Raw genomic sequence first — 15021 nt, forward strand, 5'->3', positions numbered from 1 at the left:
AGGCGATCCTCCCTTAGTGCTGGGGTGAGAGCGATTCCAGCTCTCAGTGTGATGCTAGAGCCAATACTGCATTTTAGGTTATTGGTCCAAATCTAGTGTCCTCCTCCAGAGATGCTCTAACGATCCAACCCCCAACTAACAGCTTCACTGCACCTATACAAGTATCAAAAAGGTACAACCGGGATTCGCCCCGTGACAGAGGGACGAAGGGACTCGCCCCACATTAAAGCAAGCCATCAGCAAGTTTTCCTGTGACCTTCCTCGAAGGCTAGGCTGCAGCAGGCTGGCAGCAACATCTCCAGTTTGCATCTGCAGTGTCTTTGAGAAGAACATAATTTATTCACACATCTGGGGCAGAAGACATTCCAGGTGACACTCAAAAATCTCTTCCCAAAGGGGAAAAAAATTAAATAAATAATAATAATAATAATAATTTAAAAAAAAAAAATCAATGTACTCAAGTGAGACTGACACATTTTTACGACAAGTTTGCTTCCCTTCCGAGGGACACTCTACTTAGCACTGAAAGTCATTTACAGTTTGCGTGAATCAGATTGGCCAAAGATGCTTTTGCCACCTCATTTCTTAAATGAGGTTTTCTGCTTGTGGGAGCTCGGAATCCACCACCTCACTTTCTGTTAGTCTACCCACAACAAAAACCAACGCACATTATTTGAGCTACATTAAAAATATAATCAGTTCCCCCAGCTTACAGACATGCGCTGTATAATGCCACCTCAGCTTTTCTCTTTTTTTTTTTTTTAAGTTAAATTAAATTGGGTTCAGTTTATTTATAATTCAAAAGAAGTCAACCAACCCATTTGCAAAGTGATATATAAGGTCAATAGTCAAAACTTGAGGTGCACAATGATGACGAGCCAAGGCCAATCCTTCACTCAATGCATTATATAAATAAGAAAATAAGATAAATTGAGTAGACTTTTGTTACTTATCTGACTAATGCTGCTTTTTGGCAGATTGTTATTTCATCTATAGACATAATTAAGCCAGAGTGGCTCCATTCTGCAACTCTCCTAATAATGATGGCATTTGAGTCCTCAGAGGCGGACTGATGAGCGAGATATGCCTGATCTGTTGGCACCTCTAGAGAAACGCTCTGCTCTACCGGGAAATTCTAACACTGGCTCACAAGTCACCAGAAACACTCGTCGCGCCACCGCAGTGCCTCACCCAGCAAGCCCGGTGACGGACTTTCATTTGTGACTGTCATTAGTACAGCCAAAGCCACCACGCCACAATTGTTTAACTGAAAATGCTGGATTTTCCCCCAAAGCACCCCCCAGATGCTTCCGTTTTCCTACAGGTCATCAACTCCGCCGAGTCCAGAAAAAGGTCTAGGACTTCTTAAAAGGTCTTCTTAAAAATTTGCAGGTCTAATGCCACACTGACCAGTGACTGCTGGGAGGAGGGAAGAGCGCGGGGCTGGAATAAAAATAAAAAAATTAAAAAAAGAGAGAATACACATCAAATATTTAACTTGCTGCAATATCACAGTGAACTCGAGTAGCCAGCTATGAAGGGCTGGTCACGCTGCATCGCCTTCAAGAGGATCCTCAGGAGAAATTGATGTAGGTCTCTGTGAGCAACTGGCAAATTAATAACTGAAAAATTTAAAGACATGTCGTGATTATAAAACAGGCAAACACCATCAAGAGTATCGAGCAAACCCTGTTTCTCCTGGGGCAGCACTGAGAATACCTCCCAATCAGCGTGGCGGACTTTACAGACAAATTGCAATGAATTTGTAACCCAAGTGTCGTGGAAATCCTTACTTAATACACAAGGAAGGATCAGAAGCCGTAAATCATCCAGTGTGCAGCTGGTCTTGTGGCAGTGAAAACATTCATTTAAAAGTAGATAAACACCAAGAAATGCTTTAGAGTGGGTCAATGGGATATAAATAAATTTTTCCTTCCCTTTTGCAAAAGGAGAAAGTTAAGAATGAGTCTCCAATAAAGCTTCTCAACAGCAAGGACTCCAAGAGCTGCGGCTAAGCAGAGACAGGTAAATTTAGTTTAAAACCTTTATCACCAGTACAGACAATGCTGTGGATGCCAGCAAGAACACCATAACCAACTGTGAATTTTTGGGAAGACGTAAACTATACACATGAGCCCTGTCCCCTCCCTGGCAGTCCCTTACCGGCCAGACAACCGCTCACGGGCAGCCAGGCCAGGCTCCCCGGGACGGCCCTGGGAGGGGTCTGGGCAGGGTGTCCCCTCCTCCGAGACGCTCCTGCAGGGCTGGCAGAGCCTGGCTGGGTATCGCTTGGGCTCCCCAACCTGCCACCGTCCCTCGGCACACCTCTGGGGATACGCAGGCAGGTTTTTTTAATCACATAAGCTAGCAGCCGTCTTAGTTGTGTGTGCAAAACGCAAGCTGCTGAAAGGTCCCTCCCTCTCCCTCCAAAGGGCTTGGGCAAACCTTCCAGCTGGACTAAAAGAGGAAAAACCAACCAAGCCATTAATCTGTGCAAAAACCAGTGCAGTGACTGTACAACAGAGCCTTTCTGTGCTCCGGTAAGTTCAACCTAAAGCCATTACTGCAGAAATTAATTTATCCCAAATGCCAGCAATAATTGAGCAGTGTCCAAAGACGACTGTTTATTCTACCAAGTCCCTGGGTGTCACAGATGCTAACTAGACCTTTCTCAGCCATGACTCTCGCAGCTGGGTTTTAAAATGGAAAGCCTCGCCCCTGTGTGCGCAGGCACCAAGCAAGGCTGCCTGTCTCCTTCAGAAAGCCGGAGCGACCGCGGCGTGCCATGCATGCGGGGAGAGCGGCCGGCAAACTGACCACGGCCAACGTTTTCGTAGGGTCAAGTTAACGATGAAAAAGCAATAATCATTCCCAATGGAGCAGCAACACCGCGCCGCACCTGACATCTGGGATAGCGTGCCGCTTGGTTTCCCCCAAAACAAATTAGGAGGGATGCCCCCGTCCCTGCTGAGTGCGGAGAAAGGGCAGAAGCAGCGACATCCAGCCAGTCCCGTCCTCATCAACAAGCCGAAGAGAACAAACGAGGGAAGAGAAATGATGGGAGGTCACAAAATTGAGGCCAAAAGATGGGTGCAGTAGCTCCAGGTCTGTGTTGGGACATGACAGCAGACCAGCTCCAGAATAAGAGCATCATTCCCACTTCCAAGCCTCGGCATGCTAAAAACCCCACCCCAAAACCAAGGCAAAACCCCATAGACCACTACCACCCCCATAACCGAACCGCGCTCACTCGTGGGGCTGACAGCTGGAATTTGGACAGCAGCTAACACCACCGTCTGAACAGAGACCCTCCCCGTTAGGTTATTTCAGAGTGAAATAACCCCCCACCTGCAGGGTGTCATCCACAAGCAGCGTTCCCGGCAGCATCCCTCTCCAGTGCCCAGCTTTGGGGGTGTACCGGGAGCTAGGTCAGGCCAAGAGGGACAGAGCTACTCCAGAAGTTTCATAGCACATTCCTGCAACACAGACAGCACCGTACAAACTCACCAGCTTCTCCACAGACTCTTTGCTAAAACCAGAGTGGGCACTGGCCTCCTGGGACTCATCTTCCTGCAGAACAACTGTATTCCACAAGACGACAGCAGTTATTATCCACACACCCCCCCAAAACACACACACAGAGCCCCCGTCACCATGTTCACACATTCCCTCTTATTGCATCCCACACCCTGCACCTTTTCATTTAAGAAGAGTTTATAGTGAGATGTTCAACCTACAGCAGCAACTGAGTCCAGCAGCCAAGTTGCTCCAAGAAGCAGAATACGAAGCTAGGATGCATTATGAGCGCAGTTCAAAATGCCTTATTTGGGGGTTTTTCGGGTTCTGTTTTTTTTTTTTTTTTTTTTTGTGCCTTCACCAGCCTATGAGTAAAAGAGCAGCCAGGGCTGAAGACTCATATCAGAATTGTTCGCTTGTGAGCAGAAGTCGATACAGAAAGACTTGTTTCATTTCTAGTCAGCGAGGCAGATGGGTACAGAAATGCCAGCAGGCCAGGAGTTGCCAGCTGTTGAATGCACGTTCAAAGCAAACAGGTTTTGCACTGCGGTGTGCAACACCTGAATGTATTAGTCCAACACCAAAATCTGCTCCTAGGCAGAGGGCAGCTGCTGGGGCCAGCACCCAAGTAACGCGTGCACCAAAGACGCAGGTATCTAGATCCTCTGACTCAAGTAATTTAAAGGACAGGCAGTAGCATCTGTACGTAGAAGATACTACCAGGGCATTACCTTCCACTGCAGCTCCTACTATTAACTTAGAGTAGTTATTTTCTCCATCATCTGTAAGTGATACTAAATCATTCAGAAAAAATGTGGTATGAGCACATAAACACTAGCTGATGAAAAAAGTGAATTCAAGCTATTCAAATAACAACTGATGAAGTCATCTGACCTTAAAAAGTGTGTACAACAGCACATTAACAGCAGCAATTTAGCTAGTCAGCTCAGAGCTGTGAGCCGCAGAAAAAATCCCTTCCAAACAACACATGAGCTCATCAGTTTGAGTCATGCATTCAATTACCTACTCTTTAGATAGACAAACAACAAATTATCTCCAACAACAGGGGACAACAAAACATATGCTTTAAAACAAAGGTGGATTCACCCCAGGTCTGTGTCTTTTGCTGTTAGCATTTACCTTGGCAGTATTACTTCTTTGTTTTAAGCAGGGTGATAAAAGTTCCTGAACAGCATCACTGCAAAACACCCCCAGCTTGTGCCTGCAGAGCTGGAGCTGAGGGTCAGAAAGCATTTGCTTCTACGCAGATGTTGCACTCCTGTCCTGCACTGTAGCTAAGCAGCCGCCTTGGGAACAGGATCAAGAGGTCTCAGTTCTCACCGGGCACGCAGGAGACCAGTGCTGCTCCTGCACGGTGCTGGCCGGGGGACAGGGGTAGATGGAAGCCATCTGCTCAAGCCTTCCTCATCACCTGCTCGCAGCAGCAAATACAGAATCCACTCTCGCTGCACAACTCACTGGGGGGTAACGAGGAGCTTCTGATTGTTTAACTGTGCAGCAGATGAGTTTGATGAGCTGTTTTGAGCTGAGGAGCTCAGCCCCACGCGCACGGCCAGGAGCCCACGTCCCCGCACGAAGCTCAGCACATCACGCAAGCTCCGGCCAACTCAAGGGAGCTGCTGCGGCACTTGGCAGCTCTGCGTGATACATCCAACAAGCTGCCAAGCACCTCGTACAAAGACACATGCAGAAACAGAGAGAACAAACACCTTTCAATTATTTAAAGTTACCCAAATTTGTGGATTTTCTCCCAAAAACGTACTCCGTTTTCCACTCACATCCATCTCATTTCAACTGAGAGTGCTTTTGATTTAGACTGGAAGCCTTTCACAAAAAGGCTGCTCGTGTCAGAGTTTGTTCCCAGGCGTTGTCATCTACAGCTGAGGGCTCGTAGGTGGGGATCTCGGACAAGTAATTGCTTGTTTGGTTTTATAACCAGCCAAAAGCAAAACACTTATTCGGAGACCTCTAGGAAGCCCAGATTTGCAGAAGACTTCACTTCTCCGCTGCCTGCTCCACAGCCCAGCAGCGTTTCAGCAGCTACGTGGTCCTCGCACAGAGGAACTCTGTTCTGGGCTCATTTAAGGATGACAACTGCATCCGAAAACGGCATTTGGAGCCAGAAGTAAATCTGTTCCTAAAGCTCGAACAATTTCAGCAGACACCCGGGAAGCCACAGAAACAGTCAAAAGTCAGTCCAGAATTGGGGATGTTAAGTGGATTTGTGCTTTAGAAGAAAATCAAGAACGATTTTATGCACAGAAGCAACAACAAACAAAAGAGTTTCTTCATGCTTTGCAGTTCACATCTCCATAAAAATTATACAGCTGCACACAGAAACAAAGACAGCCTATGAGGAAAATCAGAGGGCACCATAACAATCTTCATTGTTGCTGGATTACCATACAAACACCAAGATACACTTGGAGACAAAAAAAGCCCCACAACACTCAAAAAAATCTAAGTATTTGTCCAAAATACCTTCAATATCAGGCTATTGAAGAGGTTCACCTTCCACATTTACACCTCTCAACACTGTGCACGTTAATACATGGGAAATGCTGCTCTACACCACCAGACCTTCGTGGCATCACCACCAGGCTGACGTGCGTGCCACCCTGCACGAGGTGCTGGGCTCACACGTACGGCTGCACACCTGCTCGGGGATCCCGCACACGGATCCGGACGCACACGGCGGCAGTTTCCAATCAGCGGGACACGCGTCCGCAGTCCCTCCTGCCATCCACACCCCGCTGCTCAACGCCAGTTGGCATCTCCAGCTTTTGCCATTTAGAGGGTCACATTGCAACACCGCAACAGGGGCAGCCAGCAATGACGCAGCCGTCTCCAGACTGACGCTGTACACCCAAACGCCCAGAAAGAAGGCTACAGCATTTCAGCTGGGCGTAGACGGGTTAAGCACCACATGCCTGCCGAGCACACGCACTCACAGAGCTCCCGGAGCAGCTACAGAGAGACCACTCACCATGAATTTCACTGGCTCTCGAATTTGGTCTCGCTGCACCAACCACCAGCCCCATGCCGGAAAAAGGACTGCTCCACGCTGGAAGCACCAGGATGCCTGCTAACACTGGTTTCACATTTCGGTGTGCTGCTTCCAGCGATAACAAGTCTCCAGGGACTTGACCTACAATACATCGCTGCGTACACCCAACAGTCCCTCCTTGCCCTTAAAGGATCGGCTGGCCCTGCTAGCAGAGCAAGCACCCCTCTACACACCTGCACGAAGCGTGCCACATCGCAGCGGCTCCACAGCAGCTCTCAACAGCCTGAAATCACGTTTTCAAACCCTCCGCTCTCAGCCCAAATTGGAGCCTCCCAGGTCCTCTCCTCCTCCTGACCTACAGCTGTTGCAGAACAAAGATCTCACCCCAGCTACCCTGGCTGCAACTCCGAAGCACGACTTTTGCTGCTACCAGGAGAAAGCCAGCATTTTGCATTTTTAAAAATAGGAAAACAATATTGAATTTTAACCTTATAATACAGATGACACCTACAAGAACACAAGCGTGTCTCAACCTAAGGAGGCATTTCACGGTAAACATATGTTTGCTAGCATGGCGAGCAGCACAGACAAGGCTCTCAGGTTAGGTAAGATCAACCCCACAGAGTTTCATCTCCTTGTGCCGTAGCACAGACCCGCACACTGTTTCCTGTAGGGATTTTACCATCAAGTTACTTAAGCAGATTCTCAGCATAAGAAAAAGAACAGCTCTCAGGACAAGAGATGATTTAAGATTAAGTAAACAGCACAGGCAAAATAGCGGGGTGGGGTTTTTTGAGGTTTTTTGTTTGTTTGTTTTCGTCTAGTTAGGTCTCCTGTCCACTCGGCCTCCAGAACTACAGGCAAAATTTAACAGCCTGTTGCTATTAAAACCGGTACAGAAGCAAACAGAAGACAGGGTGATTTCTGTGTACATGACTGGGTGTGTGTGCAGACAATCATTTGCAAAGACAGGAAAGTGGTACAATAAAACCCCCAAATAGGCCAGGGAACTCAGAAGCTGGGCTGGAAAATAAGTTCAAATGACATCTCTAAAAAGAAATAAATAAAAAAAAAATCCGCATTTTCTTTAAAAGGAGATTATTCCAGAGATGCACAGCACCCTCTATTAAACTGCCAGTTAAATACAGCCTTTCAGTGTCCCCTTCTGCCCGTCTCCTCCTTAACCACTGATGGTTTAAACAGCAAATATTTTGTCTGAATAGCGTGAGGATTATTGATATTGATATTGATTATTCATATTGAAATGCCTGCAGCACTGCACAGCACATACAGGACATTAATCACCTCAGGGGTTATATTTGCAGAACAGGTGTCGAAGTTTTAAAGTGATATAACATTGTCTAATTTCCCAATGGGGTGATGGAAATGAGACAGAGAGGAGCTGGAAAAGAGGAAAAAAAATATAAAAAGCTATGGCTACGTAAAAATGCTCTCAGCAAACAGAAGCCCTATAGGAACAGTCAGTCTCTGAGCTGATGTTGCAACCTCACTATTACTACAACTTTTGCAGAAACAAACAGACCTCTTCAATGGAGGGCCCTAGCCCTGAGCCACGATCCTCTGTGCCCCAGGGAAATTTTCCTTCAGGTGAGTGCCAACTCACAGCAAACCGTTTAGCAAAACGGGGCTGGAGGTTTTCACATCAGAGCTTCCTTCCTCATCCTCTGCCTGCAATCAAATAGAAACCGCTATGACATAATGCTTCTGTATCGCTGCTCGTTCCGTGCCGAGCCTGGGCTGCCAGAGGAAGGTGAGGGGTAAAGGGAAAGAAAACGAGATAAAAAGCAGGGTTATAAAACCTCAGCTCCAAAACCTAAGCTTGTCTTGGAGCTATGTGCAAGTGCAATCCTCTGCTCTTCTGAGAGAGGGAAGCCACCGGAGGAAAACATGCCAGGGAACAGCTGGAAACAAAAGCTGAAGGAGACGGGGCGGAGGAGGAGGAGACATTTTCCATGGGCTTTCCCGTGCGGCTTATATACCGAAACAACCAAACAGAAAACCCCACGCACCAAGAGAAGCGGACAATGCCAGCGCAGGAGCTGGATAGCACAAAACCTACTCGCTTTTTAAAGATAAAAAAATACAGAGAAACTTTTAATCCCAGTTATTAGAAGAACATTCCACCCATTTCAGATTTATACTGCTCAGTCATATCACCTTCATGCATTTAGGGGTCAGAAACATATTAACAGCCATGTAAAAGCAAAGCTTTTATACAGGGGATTAGAGGCGGCGAGAACTGCCCAGTGCCATCGAGAACTTTGCAGAATAACTCCCCAGCTTTATAAAAACACAACAAAAACACAACCCTCCTGAAACAACCCTCCTGAAACAACCCTCCTACGATGCTATGCATTAATCCTGACTTGAGAGAGCGCTGAAGACATCAAAACCTGCTAGGCACTCAGTTTGGGGTTTGTTTTTTGTTTTGATGGGGTTTGTTTGTTTGTTTGCTTTGTTTTGGGTTTTAAGTTTAAGCCACAGCTAGTTAGTCCCACATCAAGCAGAGATGGAGGTACAACACTGTACATTTGGAAATGTTTTTCACACAAAGGAGTAAACAACGGAGAAATAAGAGATGCTGAAGTTGTTTCTCAGCCAAAGCCTGCTCTGATGAGATCAGTTTTGCATCCCTGATGACAGGGAAGCGAGCATCCCTAAAGTACACTGATGCAAGTGCTGGCAGACACAGGGAACTGCTGCAACAACCACTCTCCACTCTGCAAGCCATCGAAAGAGATTTCTAGCAGCACGACCAGTGTGGTCCAGCTGAAGCATTCCCTGCAGATCAATTCTGCAGTCACTACAGGGATGTGATGGCAAGGCTGCACTTAGAACATTTTGCTTCAATCCCCCTCGCATCAGAGTGCTAAAGCCTCAAAAGAAAACATTATTCCAATTAATACAGTCATGCCAGAAAATAAACAGCAGTTTCCACTGGCGTGCAGCCTCTGAAACAGCAGGCCAGCCCAGCCAGACAGCTCGTGTCTACCACCGACAGGGACAACGCTGCTCCGGCAGACAGCAGGAACACACCCGGCAGCACATGGACCGGCAGGGCGGAGGAGGCAGCAGCAAAGCAGCACCAGGATCAGCATTTCCCCCCCCACTGATGCCAAAGAGAGCCCTGACACACTGCAGCAACGCCGTGATGAGCACTCAGCTGCAATCTCAAGGCTGTGCTGAACATCTGTAGCTCCCGTGTCTACGCTCAGAAGGTGCCACCACATCAGTGCTGCTCCCCCCGAGGTTTTACCGAACACAGGTGCACCCAGCAACTGTTTCTTGTACGCTCAAGAAGGGAAGGTTAGATGCTGTCGGGTATTTACAGAGGTCCTGTCCTTACAGGAGCTGCAGGAGTTTAAAGCAGAACTGCTCGGCCAAACCAGCGATGGCAAACTGCAGCAGTGCAGCAGGACCTCCAGCCAAACACGGCAGCAAACAGAGAGGCTGCAGACGAGAAGCAAGAGACCACCTCCCCCATCAGCCTTGGAAACTCAACAGGCAAGGAGCAGAAGCATCGAGAAGCATCCCCTTGCACGCCCTCCTTGGCAGCGAGGAAGACGAGACAAGGCGTCCCCTTTCCTCCATCCCTGCGTACGCTGGTTGTGGTACAGGCGATCTGGTTGGCAAGTGACTAACTTGAAGACTGCTACGAAGCAAAGCAGAGCAGTTTTACAGATGATGTTTCTGGATGCACCTGAGGGGTCACAGGACATACCGAGAGAGTAACTGCTGTAGAGAAAGACTTGAAAGGGACAGCTTAGGGACCTACAAATTTAGACAGCTGCACAAAAACAACCAGAGGGAAAAGACATCCAAAGATGTGGGTCACTCAAATAAACAACCTGGTAATTAAACAGCAGTGGTGAGGTCCCCAGGCAAACAGCACCAGCTGGGAGGGGCCTGACCACCTCCTAGGGCCGAGCAGTGTCTTCAGCCGCTCTTTGTTAACGCTGCCTCTCCCTGCCCTCCCGGCCAGGGAAAGGGCACGAAGCTACACTGCCCCAGACCTTGCTCCTTGAACAGACACCGAGCTGCGGTGGGCTCACCGCCTCTGCCCGAAGCTGAATTCCTTGCGCTTCTGCTACGGGGGAAGAGCTCTTGGGAAAGATCCAGTTTTTATCTGAACCATAAAACCTGTCGGTAGCTATTGCAATTGAGCACTTAAGTTGCCTTTTTCCTAACATTTCCTTGGGTCTTTGGGTAGCAGTGGGGTAACAGAGCACCTAAGGATGGTGCTCAAATAAAGGCACTAAGCCCCAGCTAAGGGATGGGGTCGAAACAAGGCATTGGGGCTCACTGCTTTAGGCTGGTCACAGCACCATCCCCGCTGCAGGGCAATGCTTTCACTTCAGCTTTCACATGCTTTTTGAAAGGAGATCAGAGTGCGGACATAAGGCTTCCTTCTCATCGCTTTCTTAATAGAAGCTGAGGAGAGGGGGAAAAAAAAAAAAATAAAAATCCATCCCCCTTCCAATCAAAGCCATCTGCTCAGAAACATGCTCTACTCTTTCCCTAACACACATTTCTCCTTTCCTATGGGAACAGCAGCAGGTGAGGGGGAAGGCTCTGCCGCAGAAAAAGCCCTCCATCACGTGAGGATGGAGCACATCACATTCACGTCTGCGTGGTGAGACCAGCCCGGCCCTATTTCTGGTGCATGCGGGGCACCATCTCATACGGCAGCAACGGCACTCGTGCCTGCCGAGCGCCCCCGTGCAAGGAGCCCTCCCCTGACTCACCCGGTGTTGATGCAGCCTGAGCAGGGCTGGCTTCACAAGCAAGCCAACAAACCAGCTAGGCAAGATCCGTCTCAGCACAAGCACATGAATAACTAGATATTCGAGAGTGGATGTATGACACAGTAGTGACAAAGCCACGGGTCCTTCAGGTGAGGAATAGCCTTGTCTTCCTTTTGCAGGGCACATACGCTGCCCCCACTTTCACACACAGCTCCACCACATCTCGTTATCCAAAACCACCCTGCAACCAGAGACGTTTCTGTCCTGCTTCAGTACTTGGGGAAGGATAAGGACAGACCTCAAGTGGGCAACTTAAGCACCAAAGTGAAAAGCGATCTGTGTAGTTGACTCGTACCTGTGAGTAAGGCACGCAGTTTTGCTCCGAGTCAGCCGTAACACGGCAGCTCACAGCACAGGGGCCAGAGCAGCCCACCCCTGTACCTCAGGAGAAGGAGCGAGTGCTGAGAGGAGAGGGCATTCGGGGCAAAGGCAGGATTTTTGGTTCCCAGGTGAGGTCCTCCGGCTGTCAAGAGCAGCGGTGGGGCTCTGCGAATGGCACCCTGCCTCCACAACTGCAGATTTGGGGAAAGTTGGGAAGGAGGACAACATTGGAAGCCCAGAAGAAAGAACCATAATGTTCTCCCAAAAGCCCAAATTTTCGCCAAAGTACTAGTAAGATGGCTTAATTCAGGGCCTTTTGCGGCTCGCCAAGAAAAAGTAAAAGTCCACCTCGGTTACAAACCCTCCTGGGGGTGGGAGGTGACAGTATCCAGCTACACGACACAAACAACACTCCTGGGGGCAGATCCTGCTCTGCACAGGGAGTGCTTGGCCTGATGCTCCTGGAGACTGATACACTCGGTAACTTCAGCATGAACCTGCTAAGAAACACGCAGGTGACTACTGGACCTCAAATCCCTCTTCAAAATGCTGTTTTTAAGTCACCAGAAGTTTTATACCCAGTGTCCTTGCAGCTCGGGCGCAGCAATGGTCAGGGGCATCACTCACACCTCTTGCTGCAAAGGCCATCAGCATCCAGGGAGTAACAACCACCTCTGCTTACATGGACCAGACTCATTTCTGACAGCAATTTAAATAAAGGACATTGCTAAGGTCTTGCTATACACAATAGGAACCGCAGTGTCTAATTTAAGACGTGCCTGATTTAGTATGAGGTGCCAAGCTATAAGACTAAGTTGAGAAGCGATGCTTCGGCTCAGGGATCCTGAACAAGGACGGACAGAAGCGACTACGATGCTTTAAGAAAGACACGGCTCATACTGCACCCAAGGCTTTCAGAAACTGGACATAAGCAAGCAGAGGATGCCTGCTGCTGACTGCTCGCAAAAGCAGTACTGATAGAAAAAGGGCTATCTCTTGGTTGCCTGCTCTTCCAACACCCAGCCGCTCATGGAGAAGAGAGGAATCCCTCAAACCCTTTTCAAGAGGCCAGCTGTACGGCAGATGAGCAGCAGCGAAACCACAGAGCTTCATTTGCAGAGCGTCACTTTTAAAGGTATGCCTTCCCAGAGCTGGAAGGACAATCCATTTCACACCGCATTTCAAAAAACCCGTGTCAAAACATTGGCCAACACAGTAAAAGCAGCAGACCCCAACACGACAGAGAGGGCACAACGGCTTTACCCCTCCCCACCAGAGCTTGACACGAGATGTCCCAATCACAAGATCAACCTACAGCATACTCCATTTCACATCGATAATGGCAAGTTCTGTTTTCTGGACAGATCAAACAAGTAGTAGATGATACAATACTTGTTTCAAATTGGGATGTAGGGCCTGGGAGGGGATGAGGAGGAGGACGACGCACTGACAAGTAAAAGATTTACAAAAAGAGCCTCTACATAACGTTCCACCGTTGCAGTTTTGGGACAGCATTAGGCCCATGTCAAAAAGGGGGCCAGGCACTAGCTGTTCACAAAATCTAAGTGCCTTCACGTCAGGGGATGGTCCCCGTCAGGGCAGAGTGAAAGCACGCTGGCGGAGAAGCGTGCCCTGTCAGTACGCACATCCCAGCTGCGCCAGAGACGGAGGGAGTTTGATTGCCAAGGCTGTCAGGAATAGCAGCAGTATCAAATTCACTCAGATTTCAAAGCTACTCCATCTGATTACCCAAAAGGCACGTAGATTCGGAGAAGCAACAGAAGCAGAGACTATCAGAGCATATATTACTGTGAAAAAACAGCATGTGACCTAATTTTCTAATTAGGAACGGGTTCAACTGCCCACAGAAGATGAGGGAAGGTTCTGAAAATATTAGTTCACCGAGACTTCTTTTCCTAGAAGAAAGAAGGTAGTATTTTGTTGTTATAAAATAGCGGGTACAGAGACAAAGCTTTTACAGCGATAGCCCAACTCACCGTTCTTTGGGTTTTATGCATATATCAAAGAACCCACTGCACACTCACTTTGCAATCGTACTTATTACTCCTGCATCGCCTGCTTCAAAACAGCGGTCAAAACCACTTCTACCAGAAGACAATTCCAACTTCAACACTTCACTTCAAACAACCACCCCGTTACACTCTTCATCCCTTTCTGCTTAGTAACACTAACTCCTAGGAGCGGATCTACAGCTCCCAGACGAGGCAGGCTCTTCAGAGACACAAACTCTCTTCAGGGAAGCTTAAAAGCACCAAGCATCTCCTCGAAGGCAAACCGCACCAGCTCAGCCAGACACCCAAGGAGATGAATGATACCACAACCTTCTAGTTCCAGAATTTGCTGCTCTCATTTCACAAGCATCCTGACTTCTGAGTCACCACCTCCCTGTAAATCTCTGCGGAGCAGGTGCATGCTTGCATCAGCTCCTACGAAGCTGGTAGTAGCTCTGAGGACCAAGCACACAGCCAGGAGCCAAGCCGTGCCGCTCGTTTATGCTCTAAATTCAGCCAGCTTCAACACAGAGCATCGAGAAGCACCCGATTCCCTCAGACTCCTGCTTACAGGCAAAACTAAGCACCACCTGCTCCAGCCCTGGGGTTGGTTGTGGCGATGATGCAGGGTCTGAAGTGGATTGCTTCTGTCGAGCCCTTGGGGACGTTATTTTGCACGGAGGCTGGGGGGGGAGGGGGGAAGGATGACAGATTGAAAACCACCCCAGGACCCACACCCCGCCAGGCCGTGTTACGCTTTAACTGCAGCGAGGGGACGCAGGAAATAGCACAGCACCACTCCTTGGCTCTTAATTACGGTCTTGTGACACTGTAGTTAATGGTCTGTCATGGGCTCCATTAGAAACCTTGATGTTTGCAGGAGGCGGACCAACCAAGCTGCGCTCGCGGTAGCCAGCTACCGAGGGAGAGCAGGTCTGGCCTGGAAATAACACTCCTGTTCTTTTGTTACAGACCCGCTTCCTCTGGGTACAGCTCGGTCCTTGCGTTAACCCCTGCGGTGGCCATGGGAGGCCATGGGAAATCGGCTCAGCTCGTCGAGCGGGGTGCCGAGGCAGAGCTCTGCTTGGGAACGTCCAGCTGCGCTGCGGGATTCGCGCATCCAGGGATTACATCAGACACCGACCCCTCTGCCACCTCTCTGGCCAAATTCTCCTGCAGATCTTCACGATCTCAAGGAACAGCCGTGGCCTTTCTGCCGCCGGCAGCGCGAGCCCTGATACACCGCGCTACGCTTCCAGTTCATTAAAAAAAAAACCCCAAAACCGCAAAGAAAAAAGCAACACAAGCCCCCCCCCCC

General features: G+C 48.8%; 1 protein-coding gene across 1 annotated transcript in view; it reads right to left on the minus strand.

Moving 5' to 3' along the window:
- The window catches only part of RAB40C (RAB40C, member RAS oncogene family), a 29569-nt gene extending 22991 nt beyond the window's left edge, over positions 1–6578 (minus strand). The window contains exons 1-2 of the mRNA XM_009278245.1: positions 6524–6578; positions 3508–3581 (exon numbers count right to left, since the gene is read on the minus strand). Coding sequence (XP_009276520.1) covers positions 3508–3581; positions 6524–6578 — 129 coding nt within the window. The remainder of the gene's footprint in view (positions 1–3507; positions 3582–6523) is intronic.
- Positions 6579–15021: the final 8443 nt, after the last annotated feature.

Source organism: Aptenodytes forsteri, unplaced genomic scaffold (assembly GCF_000699145.1).
Source record: "Aptenodytes forsteri isolate BGI_AS27 unplaced genomic scaffold, ASM69914v1 Scaffold26, whole genome shotgun sequence".
Lineage (NCBI taxonomy): Eukaryota > Metazoa > Chordata > Aves > Sphenisciformes > Spheniscidae > Aptenodytes > Aptenodytes forsteri.